At 40.6% G+C, this 23173-nt stretch overlaps 2 protein-coding genes across 2 annotated transcripts in view; both read left to right on the top strand.

The window, feature by feature from the left end:
* LOC131790883 (dedicator of cytokinesis protein 7) overlaps positions 1 to 18702 on the top strand; it is a 66710-nt gene extending 48008 nt beyond the window's left edge. The window contains exons 27-48 of the mRNA XM_066159820.1: positions 275 to 573; positions 1209 to 1485; positions 2424 to 2548; positions 3124 to 3323; positions 3704 to 3791; positions 4366 to 4462; positions 5217 to 5351; positions 5502 to 5654; positions 6691 to 6753; positions 6962 to 7057; positions 7493 to 7561; positions 8533 to 8576; positions 9197 to 9260; positions 10851 to 11018; positions 11524 to 11742; positions 12324 to 12458; positions 13238 to 13418; positions 13882 to 14027; positions 14819 to 14962; positions 15937 to 16061; positions 16831 to 16986; positions 17784 to 18702. Of these exons, the coding sequence (XP_066015917.1) occupies positions 275 to 573; positions 1209 to 1485; positions 2424 to 2548; positions 3124 to 3323; positions 3704 to 3791; positions 4366 to 4462; positions 5217 to 5351; positions 5502 to 5654; positions 6691 to 6753; positions 6962 to 7057; positions 7493 to 7561; positions 8533 to 8576; positions 9197 to 9260; positions 10851 to 11018; positions 11524 to 11742; positions 12324 to 12458; positions 13238 to 13418; positions 13882 to 14027; positions 14819 to 14962; positions 15937 to 16061; positions 16831 to 16986; positions 17784 to 17847 (3048 nt within the window). The 3' untranslated portion in view covers positions 17848 to 18702. The remainder of the gene's footprint in view (positions 1 to 274; positions 574 to 1208; positions 1486 to 2423; positions 2549 to 3123; positions 3324 to 3703; positions 3792 to 4365; positions 4463 to 5216; positions 5352 to 5501; positions 5655 to 6690; positions 6754 to 6961; positions 7058 to 7492; positions 7562 to 8532; positions 8577 to 9196; positions 9261 to 10850; positions 11019 to 11523; positions 11743 to 12323; positions 12459 to 13237; positions 13419 to 13881; positions 14028 to 14818; positions 14963 to 15936; positions 16062 to 16830; positions 16987 to 17783) is intronic.
* Positions 18703 to 18982: 280 nt separating this feature from the next.
* Positions 18983 to 21038, top strand: LOC136277124 (uncharacterized). The gene is made up of 2 exons (XM_066158809.1): positions 18983 to 19933; positions 20241 to 21038. Exons 1-2 carry the CDS (start codon positions 18983 to 18985, stop codon positions 21036 to 21038), a joined length of 1749 nt encoding a protein of 582 aa, XP_066014906.1.
* Positions 21039 to 23173: the final 2135 nt, after the last annotated feature.

The following is a 23173-nucleotide window of genomic DNA, read 5'->3' as shown; positions in this document are numbered from 1 at the left end:
TTATTAATAACTTTTTAAGCTCAACTACAGCGGGATCAGCACAAGTTCATTGTTTCTTTTTCGTTTAGTTACTTCCAGCTATTCCTATCTCCCTGCGCTTGCATAGTTCGTTTATGTGCGTCATGTCTTTATGTCTGTTTTTTTCCTATTGCCACGCAAGAATTTTGGTGTCGGACAGGTAACAACAAGACGGAGAAACATCCTTCCAAAAGTTCTCCTTCTCCAGTGCAGGGTTAAGTATTAGACTAAAATAATTCCTATTACTTTTCATTAGATGCATTATCAAGCCACCAATGAGACCAATGAGCTAGCAGCGAACCAGCTAAGACTCGAGTTCCTGAGGATCGTTTGCAGCCATGAGCACTACGTGACCCTCAATTTGCCATTCCCATGTCCCCTCTTCCCCACTCCTCCCTCATCACCTACAGCTTCTGTCTCGTCAATCGACTCGGCCATGTCTACCTACACCTTAGTGATCGGCAACAGTATGGCGGAACTTTCAACACCTTTTAGACAGCAGCATTTCCTGGCTGGTCTGGTGCTATCTGAACTGGCTCTAGCTTTGGAAGGAGGGTGAGGGACTGCTCATTATTTATTATGGAGGGGGTCCGGATGATTTTGGTTTGGTTACGATTCTCCCCTCTCTCTCCCCTCACCCCTCGTTGGCAGTCAACTTTTGTACTTTGTTAGCGACGACTGATCTCCATTCCCTTTGAAAACCGCGTGATCCCCTCAAAGCCTCCGACCTCCTTAATGACGGGTGTCTAATGTTTTAAATGTGGGTCAGAGTGTCGTGAAACTAAACCCTGAGTACTCACAACAGCCGGTTAAAGAGAAGGAAAATACCCAAAACACTACATTCAGGCCGCAGTTGTTCGAAGTGTGGAGAATGCTATCCACTGGATAAATCTCTATTTAGTGGATAGTGCAGTACGTTTTGATAAGCCGCTGGATAGCAATTTCTCGGTTCAGCTCCTGTCACCTGCCCTTGGTGGATAGCGCACTTCATATTGTTAACACTTATCCGCTGGATTGCGTCTTTTTGAATGGATAGCATTATTCAACTTTGAACAACTGTGCCCTGATGGTTAGATATTGATTAGTTGGTTTTTCCTTTTATCGTCGCAAAACCAAGCCCTAAATTCTCACAGCAACTGGTGATTTTTTCCAACAGCATACGAACTTTATGTTGTTGATTTTTTTTTTAGGGACATGACCATAATATGCCAAGCTATAGACACCACACGTGATCTGATAGCCTGTCATGACTCTGACACCCGCTATGATAACGTCTCCTGTCGCTCAGCCGTGGCGGCTCTCTATCTACCCATTGCTGGACTGGTGGTAGGAGCCTTACACCAGCTACATGGGTATGGTACCAAGGACAACTTCAGCTTCACCCCTGATGTTGCCATGGCTATAGCCACGTCCAGTGTATCAACCTTAAAGGGATCTGATGACAGCAGGAGTGAATTTTCATCGCAGGTTGTTAGAAAGTTCATGAAAGCCTTTCATTCTTTTTTATTTTCTTAATCTTACAAAACTGCCATATTAGTTGAGTTAGGCGCTACGGAAGTTTAGCAGCTACAGCTTTGACGTTAAAATCGTTGCTCTGTTTCCAGTAGCAACGTGTTGTTTGAATTCTCTTGGCGGGCTTTCACGTTTGACTGTTGGTGGCGCACAGCTCTTGAGGTTCGGTTACCAATGGAAACAAGGAAGGTTGCTCGGAAGAACACTGTTATTTTACCATCAAAACCTTGTCACCCAACTTTTCTGCGCCTAACTCAACTGATAATCGTAGTATTCAGGTGCGAAAGCTTTTTAACCCGTTACTTTCAAGATTTGGAAGCAGATTTTCTTAACTGATGACCACACCATTTTGGTTGGTTGTTCGGGAGAATTTTATGTTAGGTCAACACAACAACGATGATGATTGCTCTTTCTTAAGATCTTTATGCTCGACAGTGTATTGTTATAATAAGGCGAATTCTTCGAATGATTACTCTTGGTAATGAAAAGTTTAATTTTACAGATGACACAGTTTATCTCAAAAACTCAATTCCATCATTATTTTAAATTGAGTTAATTTGGTTTTAACAACTGCGTTGAGAATGTAAATGGCACCGTGTGGACTTTCTAAAGCTGACGTTTCAAGCGTTAGCCCCTTTTCTTTCGCTCTGACGAAGGGCAAACGCTTTTTAGACCTCCACTGCTACCGACGTAATCCCACATTTTCTTTATAAACTTAGTTCCTTTATTATTGTAAATTAAGATACGTTTAACTGATCGTGTTGGTAGTGAACACGGTTATAGATATCCAACAGCGTAGAGTGACTCCTTCGTGAGACGAAAGAACAAAAGTTTTGGTAGATTTTGATGTTACACCGCCTCACTTGCTTGTGATACTCTGCTTTGTTGTACAGAAAAGTAAACCACAGCAGCTGAGCCTCGAAGCTACCAGAAACCTGTTGGTATGTCTGTTGTGGGTGCTGAAGAACATGGCTAGTGACGTGCTAAGAGATTGGTGGGCTGACCAACAACCTGCTAAGTATGTCACCAATTCGCATTTCCCAGTACGCATTAGTCGCTTCACCTAGGCTGTTCCAGGAGTCAATGACACGGAGCGAATTCGTAACGGCGCAGTAGTAACGGCAGCGCGAAATGAATGTCGGGTTATTAAGAGACCAGACCCAAACCTCCCTCGGTTATTTTGCTTTCTCCGCTATAACTGCGCCGTGTTCTGTCGTTCTTCGTTTTACTATCTGAACTCTTAGAACAGGCTACCTAACCTCAATGACGGTTCACTTTCACCCAGATGGGCCTCAAAGGGATTGTTTTTAAATTGGGCCTCCCTTTCATACGCTTCCTCTGTAATCGGTCACCGAAAACGACTTTCCGTTTTGGGGTAAAGTTTTTGATAAGTTTATGAGGAGCGCGGAATAAGAAGGTTTGAGGTTGTTTTCCTCATGAGACTCGGAACTATTTTACTGTCCGGTGCTCGTGACAAAACGAAAAACATCTTTCTCCTTTTCGTTTTGGAACTTCAAAATCATGATGTCTTTCAGTTTAAGAGTTAGGTGGTTAAAACTGCTGTAAACCATTTTTATCGTTGTACCATTCCAGACTTGGCTTGCTGCTGGACGTTCTTCGGCTGTGCATCACTCTGTTTGAATATGGCGGCAAGGTGCAGAAGTCTTCACAGTTTCAAACTGTGCCAAGACCGAAGGCGCAGCAGGATGCAAAAGCAAAAATAGAAGAGATGTTACTTGGAAATAAAGGAGCCGCGAGAGAAATGATGCAGCGACATAGCAGAGTGCAGTTAGGTAACAAAACAAAATGATTAAAGAAAGACATAAACGTTTACCACAAAGGGTAACACGAAAGAATCCTTGGATTGCTCTGCTTGGATTGCATTACTTGGATTGCACCTTGGATTGTTCTCACAGGGCATTAGATTTTGTCTTTATTCCGTCCCGTGGACAACATTATTCGTAAACAAACAGATTAATTTCTAAAGAAAACGCTGCTTTGCAGAGGTTGACACATGAGGCATTTGAAAATTGTTCGCCACAACAAGTTGACGTACTTAGGAGCAGAAAAAAAAACCATACAAATCCGCAAAATTAAACTACTGCAAAACTTTCGTGCAACACATTAAAATATTCCCTCGGTTTAAACTATTTCGTGTTTTGTTTCCAAACAGAAAAAGGCCAGTCACCAACCCCTGAGGCTCGATTAAGATGGCGAAAGGATCAAACACAATGGAGACAGGCTTCGGAACAACAAGACAGGTACACACCGAAAACGTTTCAATAAACCCCAGGGGGCTGACAAGTCCGGGGGATCCAGATGGGGTGGTTTCTAACGGGCGGGGTTTGAAGGGAGTCCTATTAAAATCTTATTGATGAGAGCCAAAATGGTGGGCAGTACTTTCCATCTATCGCCCAGCTTTAGTGGGTATTATATACCGAGTTATTTTTTTTTCGGTTGGGGACCCTACCATATTTGAAAGGTAGCTAGTGAAGGTTTTCAGATACAAGTGCATATCGTACAGAAACGTTATATTCTCCATGTGAATAACGGCACTGACGTTTTAGTTTAGAAGGGGGAAGCAGAAGGTTTATCTAGAGGGGGAGCGCTTATTGAATCCTCTACGGAGGTTATTTCAGAGAAGGGGTAATTAAAGAGTGTGGATTTACAAGAGAGGGAACCTCTTGGGGAGGAAGGTTTACTAGTAAGAGTTTACCATGGAGAAGGGCTCTTTAGATAAAGTGGTTTGTCAGAGAGTCTTTATGGTGTTCGTTTTATTCCTTGTAGTTAAATCACTCTTGCCAATTTTTATTTGTTTCGTTGTCTCCCGTAAAGAGTGCGTCCTGAAGTTGAGGTCAATGCTCAAATCGAAGGAGGGCTTGCTGCTGAAGTCAGCACCATTGTTCTTGATACACTTGAGCACTTGGTACAGGTCAGTCTTGTTTACCTGTTAACGCCTGCGTCGCAAGTGGAGGTTGGGTGCCCATGGGCCAGGGGGCTGCTACCACAATTACACTCCAAGGCGAAAGAACACCCACAGGCATACCAACCTGCGCCCAGCCCCCCACTATAGTACCTGTCACACTGAGGCCAGAAGCCCAGTGGAAATAAAATGCACAAACCCCCGAAACAAGGAAAAACATCCCGGGAAGGAGGGGGAGACCTTAAACCAAGAAGAGGAGGGAGGGAGGGAGGGGAACCAAGAGAAACCTTACGCTACTAGAACGTCACGCCACGCCACGCTAACAAAGCTTCCAGTACAACGCAAACAAAACGTAGGCACATGGCATGCGCATGCGCCACAGCAACATACCGCTGGACAGGAATTTGCCCCCATGCTCACGAACAATGGTAAACGCAACAAACGCAAACATAGTTACGCAACAGCGCTACAAACGGCCAACACGCCCTCAAAGAACGCCAAAAACACTCGCGACCATAGCTCCTAGTCGTTAACTACATTAAATATGATTTGATAGTATTCAGCTACTTTGAATCAAGAGAAAATGAGGCAGCATATGAGATGGCTCTAAATCCAGGCCTTGAAATATGTTACTACCCCTAAAGTTGTTTTGGCTGGTCTTACCATGGCCTTTGAGACGTCTGCATTGAGGCTTAAAGGACTGTAATGTGAGGTCCTGTTCTTTGTCGTTGGATAGAGTTTAAGTGGAAACTTTCTCTTTCAGACCGTGTCTTCCTCAGAGTCTCTTCGTGTTGTATTGAGTGGAATCCTGCGGGTTTTACTTCATTCTTTGAGCTACAACCAGAGTGAAAGGGTCTTGCAGAACATATTTGCGACTCAAAGATCAATTGTCTATAAGGTAAGGTAACTACCTCCACGAGACTATGAATAGAAGCCTTAACATCTGAAATAGTGTTTTCTTAGGTTAGATAGCTGATGTCTGCATCGTTTTGTCGAGAGATAGGTGTTGCATGTAGATTGTCAACATACTGCTCTCTTTTCTCTCCAGTTCCCGGAGCTATTGTTTGAAGATGACACAGAGCTTTGTGCAGACTTGTGTTCCAGACTCCTAAACCATTGCAGCTCGGCTCTTAGTAGTATTCGGGCTCAGGCCAGCGCGTCACTCTATCTCCTCATGCGACAGAATTTTGAAATAGGAAATGTAAGTTGTAACTGATTGTTGGACACTCATTTTAAATAGTGCTGCTGCTTTTCTTTCTCCATTGGTGGTAAACTTTGGTTGAAGAGTATTGGGCTTCCACAATGTGTGGGAGACGCGCTTGGCGAAGTGGTTTCGTTCTTGGACCTGTTTCTTGAAAGTTCCGCGAACTTAACGGGCCCGAGGTCACATTTATTTTAAAGTCTAAGCCGAAAAGAGTAGTGCGTAGTTTTGCTAAACAGCTTGTCATTTTGGCTTCGTTGTCTCGCATACTTATTGTTTGAGTTTCAAATCCATTTTCACATCGATTTGTTATGTAAACGGAACAAAATTTGAAAAAAAGGGCAGCTTTTCAGAACCGGTAACTAAAAGGACGTTTTAGTAAACGGGCTTCTGGACTCCAGATCAGATGGAACCGGTTTTGAGCTCTGGTGGGTCGTTGTCGCATTGACCGGCCAGTTTTCGAACGTACAGTTGTCCCGGGTAGGACGCTTTCTCCTTACAGTACCTCTCTTCGCCGAGGGTTATTGGTGATGACTACTTGCAAACTTGGTAGGTAATCTGACGAATTGCGTTGGGGTGACAATGGAGTTTTCCATCCAGAAGGAGGGCAATGCTTTAAGTTGCTTCAGGAACCGGGATAAGCTCCGGCACTTTAGCCTACTTGGATACTAAGACTCAAGCTTAATCCTACACAAAGTGCTGCGATTGAGAGTTAAACAGAGGACTTTCTTGTGTTTCGATAATTTGATTTTATCAACTAAGTTGACTATGAAAATTGGGATTTTTAAAGAGTTTCTGAAGCTGACGTTTCGAGCGTTAGCCCCTTTTCAGACGAAGACGCTCTAACGGAGGGCTAGCGTTGGTAACGTTGGCTTCAGAAACTCTTTACGATGACTAATATACATTATAAACTCAGTTGCTAAAACCAAATGATCGTGTTATACCTCCCCCCTCACACACACGAGGCAGCAGCACAGTTTCTTTAGGACCTTATCCCTAATACTGGTGTTTATCTGTATGAACGATTATTCTGTAGAATTTTGCAAGGGTCAAGATGCAAGTTACAATGTCACTTTCCAGTCTTGTTGGCACTTCACAAGTGAGTTCATAAATGATTTTGTTTGGGCTTCTTTGTGGAGTTGACTACAATTTAGTTTGCCAGGTGCACAGTTATAAGTGGTTTCGACTGTTAGTTGAGCTTTATTTTAGATTATGAAATTTTTTAATGATTAGTAAATGCTTTTGTGATGGGTCGTTAACGCTTTGCTCGGCGCAGCAACCGCGAAACTCTCTTTCTTTGCTTGCAGGCATTTAATGAAGATCACCTCCGTCGGTCATTGAAAACAATCATTACTTATGCTGAATCAGACCAGGAGCTGCGAACGAGCACTTTTCCGGATCAGGTGAATGTTTTCACAGCTATTTTCACGGACATTGAAGCTATTTTAAAAGTGAACCTATGAAAGTGGTTGGAAATTTCAGAGTAATTCAACTTATTGAAAATTCTCTTCAAATTTCCTAAAAGTTCGATTGTGGATGCCCCCGCTCTAAAAATTAATAGATAAAAACAAATATACAAACAAGAAAACACCTTAGTAACCTAGCCACACATACCAAATCACAACGCGCAATTCACGGACAGATTTTGCTTTAGTTACTGCAAATACTCATCACTTAAGTCAAGAATTTCTTTTAGTCTAGCTTCTTATGGAGAGGAGGAAAAACAAAGGACTCCGTCTGCATACTCAATGGATTGTGTTTTGTCGCTCTCTTACCTTTGGGTTGTTACTGTAATCATTCTTATACTGGGATAGAAATAAATCTCGTATTTCTCCTAGGTGCGGGAGTTGGTGTTCAATCTTCACATGATTCTGTCGGACACAGTCAAGATGAAAGAGTTTCAAGAGGTACAATTTTTAGTTCCTGTTGTACACGTTTTTGATGGATTCTTTCAATTACTGCTGTGAAGGCGTTTTATTTTCCAAAAGAGAGTCTCGAAGAAGATCAGTCACTATTTTTTTTTTATATCTCAGACCTTTACCGTGCATGATTTGATCACTTCGTTACATGAATGTTTCTCTTCTACACAACCATTGGCTAAAAATTTCTCTCATTGTCATTATATCTGTAGGCCTTCTGTAAAAACTTTGCCAAGTTTTCTTTACATTGAGGTTAAGGTTTCGCTTTGTATATGAAATTGCATGGGCCCGTGGGCAATGAAGGATTAATTTCACGCATATTTTCAATTTTGGTAAAGCTTTGGAAATACAAATGAAATTAATCATTAATTTCCCGTAGGTACTTGAGATTACCTGTTTATCACATGAAGGGCAAAATGTTTGAGGGAATTGCATTCGCGTACTATATCCGCGCGATGAAGCTCTTTTAATGCCGCCACAAATGTCAAAATAAGCGTAACTGACCAATAGATTCAATGAACGTTTTATTCTCAAAATACAGTTAAAAAGATTACACGGCTTCATTCGGTTTAATTGCAATCGATAATCGTTGCCGCAAACAGCGAAAAGGCCCAATCAGCATCAAGAAATCAAGCCCTTTTGATTGCCAAAAGTGCCCTCGTGATTAAGAAAAAATGCTCTCTGTCTCAGCTAATCAGCATTCAGTAATTTTGCCCCGCATGTGACAAGTTACCGAAACTGTGTGATTTGCCAAGCACAAGTTTCTCCTTGCATTCATGTTAAGTTTTTGGATAACTCCCAAGGATTGTTCCAGCTTCCTTTACTGCTCATCGCTAGTTATCGATTTCACGATATAAAATATTTCGAAAAATGTGAGGAGAAAGTAACATTTCCGCGACGATTTTTTTCTTGACTTTTATTGAAACCGTATTCATCATTTTATAATCTCATTTACTCAGGATCCAGAAATGTTGATTGACTTGATGTACAGGATTGCCAAAGGGTAAGTGATGTTCGCAAGATTTCTGATGCAGGCGCTCTTGCATTCGTCAAATCGTCAAACAAAAGGGATGAAGGTGACTGCATCAAAATAATGTTTTGAGATGTTGTTCCAAAGATGGAAAAACTCAGATCTCTGTTGAGTTTATAAATCAATGGCCCACCAAACGCTGATCGGATATTCTTCGGATGATTTCGGACTCTCTTCGGATGCCCAACTTTTGTGCTGCCGTTAAGTCAGGGAGAGTTCGGGTGTACGCCAAGTTCCGATGATGAACTTAAAAAGTGATGCTAAATGCACTATCGAAAGAGAAGTTCTAAGAGAAAATACACGTTCTCCCCCGTGAATATTTGAACCCCAGTCGTCAGTTCGGATTCGCCGTTTGGATGGTTTACGAATGAGTTCTTGAGATATCGTAGGCGGGCAGTAGCCAATATCACAATACCTTGAGGTAAGCTATTGAAACAGTCGAGGCAGGTCGAAAGACAAAGAGCGCTACGTTTTCGTCCGTATAGTTATTTTAACGCAGGGTGTTGGTGTCTCTTCAAGCAGCACATAACATTGTAATCCATTTACACTTAATTAGCTGTAGCATTCACATGTATTCATCTTTTTCATGCTAGATATCAAAATTCACCTGATTTACGACTGACGTGGCTGTGCAACATGGCTACCAAACACGGCGAGGTACCAATAGCTTTTAGATACCGTATTAATTTATACAAGCGAGGGGGTAAAGCTCTATGTAATTTTTAATTCCTTTCATTTGTTTCGAATGTCTGACGATGCAACCTGTTGCACTCGCGAAATACATATTTGCGTACAGACGAACGAAGTGCCGTCACTTGGAAACCAAATTTTTCAATCTGACCGGTCGACATATTCTCTTAGATATTGGACTCCGCGTGAACGCTGCATCAAGCGTAGGTGCTCCTCCATAGTTGTAATAGTGAGTAAACTTCACTCACAGGAATTAATTGGCCAAGCTGGCTCAAGGCTCGTTTTTTAACCGCATTCAGTATGTGATCACTTTAATTCGAGTGCATCAAGAAATCATAACCTGACTGGACTCGAATGATGACTCGTTGGCCTCCTTTCATATCAAACTTTTGGTTAGGAGTTTGGCCGGACAATAAGTCAAGCTTTCGTTCCTTTTATGTCCTTATCTATTGTTTGAAGGAAAGGGTTTCTATTTTTTGCAAGGCAAAGGTTAGGAATCACCGGCGCGTAGCCAGCTCACCGAGCGCGAAATTCTAATTTCTTCGGAAGCGATAATTGTTACAAACACAGCCTTTGTGGGAGAGGGTGTGGTAATGATTGTTGCGGCTTGGACACATCTAAAGGGGATGGGGTGGGAAAGTTTGTGACACGAGGAGCGAGGTCTGGACAGTAAGCAAGCGAAAAATTGCGCATAATAGTTTGAATAAAACGACTCTGAATGTTGATTAAAACTTTTCTAACACTCGTGAACCATTACAACTGCAGCTTCTTCCGGAATTTAAACTCTCCTAAGCTAAATACAACTTATACAAGTCATTTGATCTTTTTCGGGCCTATTCTCGTCCCCAAAGCTCTTTTCGCTTCTCTTAGCCGGCGCCGGCTAAGAGAAGCAAAAAGGGCTATGAGGACGAGAATGTTTCACTACTCTTCCCAGTGAACCGCTGCACCCAACGAATCTTTTTGCCGTCTTCAGAGTAATGCCGTGAGTTTGTTTCAAACCAATCACGTGGTGCATTGAAATGCACCTGAATTTTCCATATTACGTGATGTTCATTCAAAAACGTTACTCTCAAGGCGGCAAAGAAAGTCGTGGGTGTCGCGGTCTACTGGGAAGAGTAGAAGCACTTTCGCAATCAAACTTGGAAGTTATTTGCCTTTGAATAACAAACCGCTAGTTCACAGTCGAATCATTAAAGTGTCTGTTAAGTTGGCGTGTTATAATGCTAAGGACTCTAACAGTGAAACAAAGCTCAAATCCTCCGCATTTCCTTGTTGATGATCTACTGAATAAAGGAGGTAAAAGAAACTGCGGTGCTGCGTTGGTGGGAGAGTATAACAAGGTAATTTGGTATTGTTAACTAAGTTGATAACGTAAATTGGCCACCATCAAGAGTTTCAAAGTTAACGTATTGAGAACCGAAGGAGTAACGCTCCGACTGAGGGCTAGCGCTCGAAACTTCAGTTATGAAACTCTTTAAGGTGGTCAATTTACGTTATCAACCTGGTTGATAATACCAAATTACCTCCTTTTTCTTTTGTTGTGCTTCTTTCTGGCAGAATAAAGTGGAGGCAGCCATGTGTCTGGTACACACAGCAGGTTTAGTTTCTGAGTACCTGAGTATGTTGGAAGACAAGCCGCACTTACCTATTGGATGCGTTTCGTTTGAGAAGATATCCCCCAATGTGCTGGAAGAAAGCGCTATTTCAGATGATGTAGTATCACCTGTAAGTCTGTAATTTGGCCTTCCCAACACAGCATATGAAGCAATATTACTATGTCCGGTTGATAGCGCAGTACGTTTTGTTTACACTCTTTCGGCTGGATAACAATTTATCCTTAGGATATTGTTATCTGCCATTTGAACTACTGGGCCCAGCAATGGACGCATGACACACTTTGGGATTTTTTGTTTTGTTTTGGTTTTGTTTTTGTCATTGATGTGAGGGTGGTTATTCTTCGTCAACCCGTGTTCGAACATGCTAGGCGTTTAATCTTCAAACTCTCAAGACCTGGGAACTTATTCTCCTAACTGGAGACAACACATTTCTTTGTCCGAAACTCCTGATAAATCGGTGAGATATCGGTGAAAAATTCCCTTGTAACCCTGTCTGCTCTATAGTGAAATAAAACTGTAATGAGAATTTACCTACCGATAAGTGGGAGTGATAGAGTTAAGTACGTGCTATCCTTGTTATTTTGTTAGTCTTTATCTTTTGTTCTTTTGTCCAGGATGAGGAGGGTATTTGCACTGGGAAGTACTTCTGCGAGAATGGATTGGTATCTTTACTCGAATCAGCTGCAAACACGTTTTTTCGATCTCATTTATTTGAATGTGTAAATGAGGTGTATAAACTGCTGATCCCGATTCTAGAAGCAAAACGTGATTATAAGAAGCTGACTCAGGTTCATCAGAGGCTTTCAGAAGCATTCGGCAAGATTATACAGACGGTGAGACATAATTTTCATAGATTGCATGTTTGGTCATTTTGACATAAACGCTGTCAGTAATTGAGGTGTTTGTTAAGAGCTTAGGTTTTTTTTTTGTCTTTGTTGTATTAATACTTACTCACTTGTATTTAACAAACGTAGATCCAATTTACAGTTGTTTCTTCGGACTCAATCCCATATGTAGGCGACTGAAACCAACCTGTGAAACTAAGCGTGTCATGCACAAACATGGATTTCATAAACATGCCGGGAAATGGGCCGTAAGACAAAATCCAAACGCAAGAGCATGCTTGCAGGCTCAACAAACGGCGGTTAGAGGTCTTATAGGCGGGGAGTTACCAGCTGTTTATGAAACCCATGCATCGAGTAATACTTTGCAAGCGAATTTCGTTCCTTCGTTATGTTCACTCTTAGGAAAATCCTTTTCTTTTTTCAAAAATTGAAAACTGCCAATCAGAGGGGGCGGAGCGCTAACTGAATCCTGCAAAAAGTGAATGTCTTGTTGGGTTGAAACTAACTGATTCCTTTTTATTGGATGTGAAGAGAGGCTTCACTTAAGCAGCGAGATTTGCTATTTTCAGGAAGGAAAGCGTATGTTGGGAACATACTTCCGAGTCGGTTTTTATGGATCTAAATTTGGAGATTTGGACGGAGAGGAGTACATTTACAAAGAACCCGCCATCACGAAGCTTCCTGAAGTGTCCCATCGTTTGCAGGTTAGTTTATTAGGCCTTGTTGGTGCATCTCGAAAAACTTTGTCTGAAATTTACCAGTCCGTCGGTTACAATCCGTTCTCATGTTCCCTATAGTTAGCCATCCTGGTTTTTTCTAGGTTTATTACAACCGCTTTGTGTTTTTATCCCAGTAGTCTAAATTCCGTTGACTTTTTCGAGTTGAAGGTTGTTTCGCACATCACGAAAATAACTTAAGATATGGTAATTTCGTTTGCTTCCGTTGTCGCCACACCACAGTCCGAACTCAAATAGCCTCAATTGTGTCGGAACGTTGTACCTGGCGGATAGAGAAATTTTCAATTGGGTGTCGAAAAACCTCGCACCACTTTACCAACCAATCAGATGCAATAGCAAAACTAATCACAACTTGGTCGCTCGCGTTTTCCCGCGCTTTAGGTAGTTTGGACGGGTTTCTTTGAATTCTCACCGTTGTCAGTACTTTGGTTTTTGTTTTACGACACTGAATCTAAAAGCACTCTAACTAGAGGTAAAAATAACTAAAGAAACAGTGTTCACTAATTTTTCACACCGACTGTGTGTTTCCGACTGAACAATGTAGGCACATATATTTTTTCCAAGTTCACAGATTGGGAAATTCGATTCGCGCTGCAGATTGTCTCGAGCATCGTCTAATCAAACAAACGAGGCATCTTGTTTGCAGCACAACTTTCAAAAACCTTTACACAGGCTTTCATTTATTTGGTGTTGGAATTCAATTTTATTTAACGAAACAGGAGCTCAGTATGGTATTTGTTTTTCAGGCATTTTATGGAGACAAGTTCGGGCATAATGTTTTGGAAGTAATCAAAGATTCCAACGCAGTTGAACAAGACAAGCTGAATCCAGAAAAAGCTTACATCCAACTTACCTATGTGGACCCATATTTTGACGAATATGAATTGAAGGATCGTATTACCTATTTTGACAAGAATTTCAACTTAAGTATGTTCACAACACTTTGACAGTCTAACTGATTCTCCTTTAGACTTTAAGAGCAGAGGGCTGGAAGTAATACGCTTCCTGTTTGGTTTAGAAAACTCAAACTGTCTTCTCGTCCAATCAGATGCTGAATAAAAACCAATTTCGATTTTGCCAATCCTGTTTTTCCCTCACCGTAGGTTGCAAGTATGTATTTTGATGCGTTCCTTCTGTTGTTTTGTCTCCCCCTTGGTATAGAAGACACAGGACACGTCACTGTAGAACACCGCCCTCTTAACCCATGTTTTCATTATTTCCTTCGTTCCTTTGTCTTTTTGTTCTTAATTGTTTTATGTCAAGTGTGTAGTCTACACCAAGTCAGAGCCGAAATTTTCCACGTTTCTGATTGGTTGTTTGGTTAATTTCACGGCTAGCAATCGAGAATTGCTCTGTTATCTATAAATGGATTACTTTTTCAAACTCATAGGAAGATTTATGTACGAAACTCCTTTCACACCGAGCGGAAAGCCTCATGGTGAACTGGTCACCCAGTACAAGAGAAAGACGATTTTGACTGCTGCCAACTCATTCCCGTATGTCAAGACACGAGTCAATGTTGTGCATCGTGAACAGGTCTGTCCAATATCGTTGCATGTTATGTTGTTTGTGTTGAGATACGGCTGTTTTTCTGTCATTCCACTTTTGCGCATTCAGATGCTTTTGACAATTCTATTTTAGAGAGAGTTTTCGGCCAAAAAAAAAAAATTGGACGATACCTCCTGTTTGCTCGTTCCCAGTGTCCTATGCAGGTTTTACACTAAGATATTTTAAGCCGATTTTCACGACAAGCAAAATAATGTGTGTTTTAAAGGAAACCACACAAGACTACCGGAAAGCAACGAGAATGGTCAATTATGCAGAAGATGAACATGGGTTGGAATGACCAGCTTAACTCTTGGACCCATACTGGCCTCTAATTTCTGATTACAATATCACCTTTGAATCACGCATTAAGGTCAAGAGAAGAAATAAAAATGATCACTAACCAAAGGGGCTCTTTATTATTAAACGAATTCTTCTTATTAGCACCGTAATAAATGTATAGAGAACAGTATTAAGAATATGCATCCTGTTATAGGATGTAAAGGGCTAAAAGATAGTGGTTTGACGTTTCAAGTAGCGCAAACCTTGACCCAGCCACTCTACGTGATCATTTTTCTGTGGTGGTTCTGAATGATCAATACACTTTGATGAATTATTTTACTGAAATTTCTACTACCGACACAAATTGGTAGCTATTCACTTTCACTGCTGCATGTAGTTTACGTGGTGTTTCTTAAGGTATCGTAGTTGTGAGTAACAAATCAATCCTTCTTCAGACACGTGTTTTTCTTCTAACATTGGTTTTATTTTCGTTCTTGTAGATTGTGTTGAGTCCCATTGAAGTCGCCATCGAGGATATGGAACTAAGGACGAAAGAGCTTCTTAACGCAATCAATCAAGAACCACCAAACCCCAAGATGCTTCAGATGGTGTTACAAGGTTCTATTGGCACCACTGTTAATCAGGTCACATTTCTATCTTTTTCTCTCTTTATTTGTGTGTAATCTCGTTGTGGTCCTCAGGTAGTCGATGGATCGGTCGATCAGTCATTCAGTCTGTCTGTCTGCCTGTTCATCTGTACGTTCGTAAGAACCCATGTCAACAAATTGTTGACAGGGACCTTAGGTAAGAGAACGCCGGGGAAGTCGTTGATTAAAAAATGAATTTATATTTTTAGATAGAATTCCGCGAATGACTAAGTATATTGCGCTACTCCTCAACTTCACCATAACGTAGGCGATCAGCATCGAGTTTCACCTAAAATAATTTGCTGTCGGGGTAACTGTCGTCAGACCATGCAAATTTTGTCGAGCTCATGTTGTTACTATGCAGAAGACGGCTAAAAAAGGTACACATGTACAGACACGTGCTTCGCCTAAGCACGTGTCTGTACATGTGTACCTTTTTTAGCCGTCTATAAAAATAGCGGCTATTTTTCTGCGCATTAGATATTGATGTGCCACGTCCTCAATGCTGTCGCGGTCTTCGTTTGGTTAAGGTCCGTACTATTGTAGTTGGTAGACGATGGAATAAACAACCAAAATTTCAATTTTATTTACCAACGATAGTTGCCTAACATGAAGAACTTTTTCATCGATAGTACACAACTCAGTCTAGGTATATCCTGCCCAATCCCTATTGAGTTTTACGGTTTGTTCGTTTTTAGAGTATTGCATGGTTTTGACTGAACATTTACCTAAGGTTGTTAATGATCATGTCATGTTTAGTACACCTCCTATTTGCAAATATGCTCGTTCCTTGTTCTTTCTTGGAAAATAAATTGTCTCAATCCCGACTTGAGAAGAACATGTGAATGGTTTCAGTTAATCAACATTTTAAAGCAAGTCATAATATGTTGTTTTCGTGGATAGCAATATAGTCTCTCTCAATTAAGGCTGACTTGTCTAACTGTCGCTTGTGTGTTGTGCTGTCTTTACAGGGTCCTCTAGAGATTGCTTTGGTATTCCTGTGTCACGATCAGGACGCTGAAGATGGCGGGGAAACGCCAATGATCACGAGACACCATCACAGACTCAGACTCTGTTTCAAAGAGTTTATCAAAAGGTAATGCGTGTGTATAGCCTGGCAGACAACAAACTGAGACATATAAAAATCAGTCAAGAAACACTTTTTCTGTAAGAAAAAAGTCTTCTGATCAATCAGTCTCCTCCGTTAGTTAAATATGTAAATCCTTGAAGACAAAGCCTTCCTCAGCAGTTTAATCATGATTTTATTCAAGAAAAAAGGTTTAAGGCGAAACAAGAATATCTCAAGCACTGTGCGAGCACATGCCACTACCGTTAGAACCAAGAACTCCCGGCAAACCCGATGTTCACGAGAGTAATGCAACGCGTAACTGAACAACAAGACTTGAATGTTAAAGCAACTCAACCGAATATACGTACATCACAGCTAGCCCAAGCTAACGAATAAGCAGAAACCTTCGTTGTTTAAATTAAAATGAGAGAGTTTGGATGGGAATTTTGATAATCGCCATATAGAAGTTCGAAATATTAATTGCGGCAGAATTCCCTCTTTTGTCTTCAAGTATTTTTACAGTGTTTTCCGGTTTTTTGGATCCCCAAACACCCTATGCAAACCTTAACACTTTATGTTATCCAACGGATCTTCGCGCGCTCGTTACCTTGGGCCACATTTTCTACCTTCGGGTATTTGCGCGGTACACTGTGGTTCATGCAAGAAACCAAATGTCACCACATCGTCACTCGGTGCTCTTCCTCCCGACAGACCGCTACCGTCTGACCCTGTCACTTTAGAATAACAATACTTCAATACTCTTACTGTCCTAAGGAATTTTATTGCTGTGTACTAGGTGCGGAGACGCTCTGCAAAGGAACAAGCAGCTTATCGCATCTGATCAACGTGCCTATCAGAAAGAACTGGAGAAGAATTTTACACAGCTCACCGAACAACTCGAACCTCTCTTGAGAAACAAGTCTGGCACCTTACGTGGATCCACCAGGCAGAAGTAAGTTTATATTCCACGCTAATAGTACTCCGTGGTTATTGTCGCAGGTGCTGGTGATGTCGCTAGGAGGCCAAGGCGAATGTTATCGAGCTCCTCTACCTTTAATAGGCTTGCCATCCATCACTTTTTGAATAAATCTACCAGAGTTCTATCTCAATTATTGAAATCTGATTGGCTACGATACTTGAAGTATATTTTGCGATAGACAGTTGGTAGCCAACAGTGTGCGGATGTAAACAAAACGAAATAAAAGCGTGAGCTATTCTTGATGTTATAAAATTTATCATATGCGGGGAAAAATTACTGATTGCTGATTAGCTGAGAAAGAGGGTATTTTTTTCTCAATCACGAGGCACTTTTGTTAATCAAGAGGGCGTGATTACTTGATGCTGATTGAGCCTTTTTGCAGTTTGCGGCAACGATTTGTTGATTGCAATTTAACAGAATGAAACCGTGCGACGTTGTTAACTGTATTTTGGGAATAAAATGTTCATTGAATCTATCGGTCAGCTAAGTTTGTTTTGACATTTGTGGCGGCATTGAAATAGCTTCATCGCGAGGTCATCGTGCGCAAATGTAATTCAATGAAAAGGCAATTAAGGACTCATTTCACGTGTATTTTCAAATTTTTCCCAACATACGCGTGAAGTTAATCCTTAATTCCCTTCGTTTCTGGCGAAGTCCTTATCAGCCACCATGCATAGAAATCTGGAGCCAATAATCTCATCGCTAAATGGTGTAACACGTTTTTATATATAAAATGGTAGATAACTGCATACTTTATTGTCATTTTGCAGGGAAGGATCTGCACTGCTGAGGAAAATCTCCAAAAGTTTTAATACAGGACACAGTATAGCTTAACTCAAAATCCGTTGCAGAGCCTAATCTTTGCCGAGTCAATTTTGTATGTTCAAGAAGTTGGAATTGATTGATTGATGGAATGATTAATGGATTTAATACTATACAGACTGTGAACCTCCTATTTGTGAAATTCTTTTGAAGTCGGTTGTGCGAAAAATTCGCAAAAAAGCAAAAACTTTTATCTTTTTTATGGGGGCCATAAAGAGCTTCTTGATATTCAAAGATCCATGTAAATTTAGGACATTGGCCACCGAATATTTTCCAAATCATAAGATGTGTTTTTTACTTCGTGTGATCATCATAGAAAGGTAAAAAAGACAGGTATTAGCTTAATGTGCCAACAATCCTGCCCAAAACGTTTGGAGAGCACATATCCCTTTTTCCAAGTCCGTCCTGTGTATCATGAGCAAGTTACGTTCATTTTCCACCCACGAAAGCAGACTTGTCGATATTTCCTCCCTCCCTGTATTTAATATTGTCCAGGGTTGAAGGGGTGAGTTCATGGTATTAGTATTTACCAGATGTAACGATAGTGCCCAGACATTTTTTGGCAAGATTGTAAGCTTTTATTAGAAAACAATTTATTGTGAATATTGTACAGGAACATGAAAGTAAACAATTTTTTTTTGGTTCAAAAAGAAAATTCTTTAATTTCTTATGTATTTGCAGAATAACAACTAATAAGGCTAGACAATATATTATATGCACAACATGCCAGCTCCACACAGACATGATGAATGTTGGAACGAATTTGCAATGATTTTGCTGGTTTTGTTTTGCTTTTTTTTGAAATGTGAAACGAGGTGTGGACGGAGAAATGGAAAGTGCTTTGGTGGATCAACTTTATTAAACAGTTTCTTTAATAAAAAAAAAAAAATTGTAATAAGTGCTTAACTGTTGTTATTGCGTTCAACGAAGGAGAACGCATACTGATCGTGTCGTTTTTACGGAAATCACTCTCGAGGGTTTTATGGACCATTCCCAAGGGGATCGATCGTGATGCCATGCGATTTGAGGCGTTGGGTGCCGTTTTGGACTGGCAGACTGGCTATGCGGCACAAATAGCCTCGATCTCATGTGCAAATGTTTCTTGGCCGCCTTGGCCGCCTTGGTGAAACTCTTACTCTGGCAAGTAATGGCGGACGCTCCCCATGTGGCTCCGCTTATTACGTTTCTCCTGACGCTATTTTTTGTCAACGTGTTGCTGAAAAGCTCAAGAGATGATATTATCTATCAGAGGCCTTCATTCGCAAATGGTCTTATCGTCCTGGCCGCTACATTCCCAAGGATAAGTCACCGAAAGTTCGTCAAATCTGGAAAATCGATGCTTCACCATCGCTATTCTACCAGAAAATATCTATTCATTCTTTTCCTTCTAATATTTAACGACATTCAACTGAACCCTGGGCCTCTCAATTCCTCGACTCTCAAATCATGCAGTCTAAATGCCCGTAGTATTGTCAACAAGGGAACTGAGCTGCAAGCTATGGTCGCTACAAAGGAATTAGACTTCATCGCTATAACCGAAACATGGTTGAACCCTGAAATAATGGATCAAGAAATCCTGTCATCAGATTATAATATCTACCAAAGAGATCGCCTAGGAAAAGGTGGTGGTGTTTTGTTAGCTCTAAGGGATAACATTTGTTGTTATAGACGTTGTGACCTCGAAACGGACTGTGAAATCCTTTGGTGTGAAGTTCATTTCAATCCCTGCTCAAAATACTTTATTGGAGTAGACTACCGCTCTCCTAGTAGCGATATGGCCTACCGAACTAAACTGGTCCAATCGCTAGAAAAATTTCCACCATCATGTAATATCCTTTTGCTTGGGTATTTTAATCTACCCAATGTTAACTGGAACCTTGTAGCTCCATGGCAGCCGGACATTATCAGCGATTTCTTCTGCGACTCTGTTATTAATCGTTTTGGCCTCTCACAGCTTGTGAATAAACCTACCAGAGGAGACGCTTTATTGGATTTAATCTTAACCAACACTCCTGCTCATTTGACTTTAAAGTCTTTATTTCCCGTCCACATCAAGCTTCAAAGATCGTTTACGATTACAGAAATGCAAATTGGGAAGGTTTTCGCTCTGATCTTTCCAATGTCCCATGGGGCAATGTATTCTTAGAGAACAATGTTGATCAAATGTGGACTAAATGGAAAGAATTGTTCTTTGCTGCTGTTAATAAAAACATCAATACACATCATTTGAAAAGAAAAAGAAATGTTCCTTGGTTAACATCTGCAATTCGTCGCATTTTCACAAACGGAAACGCCTATGGAATAAAGCTAAATCATCTCAACTTCAATCTGACTGGGAAAAATATAAGCAGTGAAGAAACAAGGTCAAATCTGAAATAAACAAGAGTTATTGGCACCATGTTCAGTCTCTTCAAAACAGTAACAATCCTAAACGCTTCTGGACTTTCATAACATCTAAGACGAAATCACGATCTATTCCACCTGAAGTATCCCTGGAGAACCAAAAGGCTTCAAACAGCTTCGATAAAGCACAGCTATTCAACAACTTCTTCTCATCGGTTTTTATAGAGAGTCCTGGTATTCCTGAGAAGTTACGTGACGATCTTCAACCTTTTACTGATAAAGTTATCTCAAGTCTACTTTGCTCTAAATCTGAGGTCGAGAAATTGCTCATTGGTTTAAACGTTACAAAAGCTCATGGTCCGGATATGATATCAGCGCGTATGCTTCGCGAGGCTGCACCAGCTATATCAGAGTCCATGACAAATTTATTTAACTTTTCACTCCAATCTGGCACCTTGCCTGTGGAATGGATATCTGCTCACGTCATTCCAATTTTCAAAAAGGGCCAAAAAGATCTAGTCAAGAATTATCGTCCTATCTCTCTTACAAGTGTGCTTGTAAAGACCCTGGAAAGACTGATATACAATCTCATTTTTGGATTTATTGAATCAAATAATCTACTTAGTAGTCATCAGTATGGCTTTCGTCCTGGCTACTCCTGTACCTCTCAGTTGATACACCTTTTCCATGAATGGGCAAAAGCACTAGATAAACGCCTCTCTACCAATGTAATATTTCTGGACTTCGAAAAGGCCTTCGACTCAGTTCCTCACGACCGTCTTCTACTCAAACAAGAACACTTTGGCATTACCGGCTCTTTACTTTCCTGGCTATCCAATTTTCTCCAAGGTCGATCTTAACGTGTTGTAATCGAGGGCTGCCAATCTGAATGGGCGCCTGTCACATCTGGTGTTCCACAGGGGAGCATTCTTGCCCCCCTGTTATTTATCCTATACGTCAATGACATCCCTGAATCTTTATCAAGTCCTGCAGAAATGTTTGCCGATGGTATGTTAATCTATAATTACTGTCCTCCATCTCAAACGTCCATCACTGCCCAGGAGAGTCTAGATAAAGTCACTGATTAGTGTGGCTCGTGGCTTTTAGGAACAAATGCTGACAAATGCGATTCCATGAAGTTCACCAGGGCTAGAACTCCCTCTCCGTGCAACTATACTATTAATAGCAAGCTACTTATCCAAGTACCTACACACAAACATCTTGGGGTGGTTCTTTCCAGTGATTTATCATGGAAACCCAACGTACTGTCTGTTGTTGCAAGATCGAACAGATTATTGGGCTTACTCAAGCGGACATTTGGATCTCACTCTAAGGCTCTATTTACTGGTTATAGATCCGTGGAATCCTCACCAAGCATATCTGATCGAAAAACTTGAATGCGTGCAAAGGAACGTTACAAGATGGATCATTGGTAAAGACACTCCGTATGAAGACCGACTGAAATCCTTGAAACTAGCGACACTAGTTCAGCCCAGAGAGTTTCTTAGTTTGGTTCAGCTTTTTAAGTTCATTAAATGACACTCTTCTGTAAACACAAATAATTACATATCCTTCAGTAACAGGCAATCAAGAAAAAGTCATCAGTTTAAACTATATAAACCATTTTTCCGTACAGACATCTTTAAGTACTCTTTTTGGCACAGACATATCGACACATGGAACAGTTAACCGTCATCAGTAGTTGAACTTGACTCAATTAATGCTTTTAAGAAAGCTCTTAAATCAACATTTTTTAACTAGGCCTATAACGAAAAATTAAATTATTCTATGTATTTTACATTATTTAATTATAACTTTAAACAAAATTTTTATCTTAGATATGTCTTCTTTATTTAGATTTTATATTTATATAGATATATGCGTGTATGTAAAATGTTTCAGTATGTATATGTATATTGCATAGTATTAAATTTTTATATCTGGGGTATAGTTTACAATGAGGATTAAGTTCCTCCCTTCTATAACCCTTTTTTAATAATAATATGTTATATGTTATTATTTAAATAAAGTTGTTATATATATTGAGCGGAGGACACCGATTGCAAATACGGCGGCGAAAATGCGAGTACTTACAGCAAGGTGAGCATATTTTTATTCGCTCGGTGATTTGAAAGTCCTGCGAAACATCTCCGAATTTCGATAAGCCAGGTCTATAAACGTAATGTATTGTAGATGTTAAGATACAAACTGTATAAAATCAGAATTTCTTCACTAAAACCAGAATAATTTTAGAATGTAGCAGAAGTTACCTTCAGTTTTAAAGGATCCTTTATTGAAAGACAGTGGTAGTTGACCGTTCTACCATCTGCATCTACACGATATCCTGTCTTACACCACATCGGTACACAACAATTGTCGGGCATACTTTACTGGGATTACGACGAAAGAAATAAGTAAAGCGCTGTTCAATATAAAAAGCACTAAAAAGAAAACAGCATAAGCCACAGCTTACAGAAGTTTAAGGGTTTATTAGACAATGGGGATATTCATTACAATTGACGTATTTCCTTTGCGTAGGCCTACACATGGGACAGGAAAGCTGACATTTATAACATAACTATATCTTGAATCGTCGCTACACCCGTATATATTTTACGCCCAAGTATATTTACAAGCATTTCCTCGGAAAATACAGAAAATATAGAACCTGCTAGCGATTGTAAGCGATTCTAGTCGCGGAACTCCTAATATAAGACTTCCCGATTCGCGATGGCGCCCGTGTACGAGCATCTGCATAACAAAAGGCTTTGCAAACAAAATGGGATGAGTCTACTGACCTCGAGATGCCTCCTAAGTATTTTAAACATGACTGATGAGCAATTCTTTCCGTACTCATATGTGTGCCGTGGGAATATCTTGAAAAAAAACGCTTCAAAAAATTGTAAACAACTCGCACTCGCACAGAGAAACGGGTATCGGGTTTTGCCCTTAGCAACGGTTGCTACCGAAAAGCCTCGCTTTCGAGCACACGCCG

The sequence above is a fragment of the Pocillopora verrucosa genome, chromosome 12 (genome assembly GCF_036669915.1).
Source record: "Pocillopora verrucosa isolate sample1 chromosome 12, ASM3666991v2, whole genome shotgun sequence".
Classification (NCBI taxonomy): Eukaryota; Metazoa; Cnidaria; class Anthozoa; order Scleractinia; family Pocilloporidae; genus Pocillopora; species Pocillopora verrucosa.
This window is presented reverse-complemented; position numbering and strand designations above follow the sequence as displayed.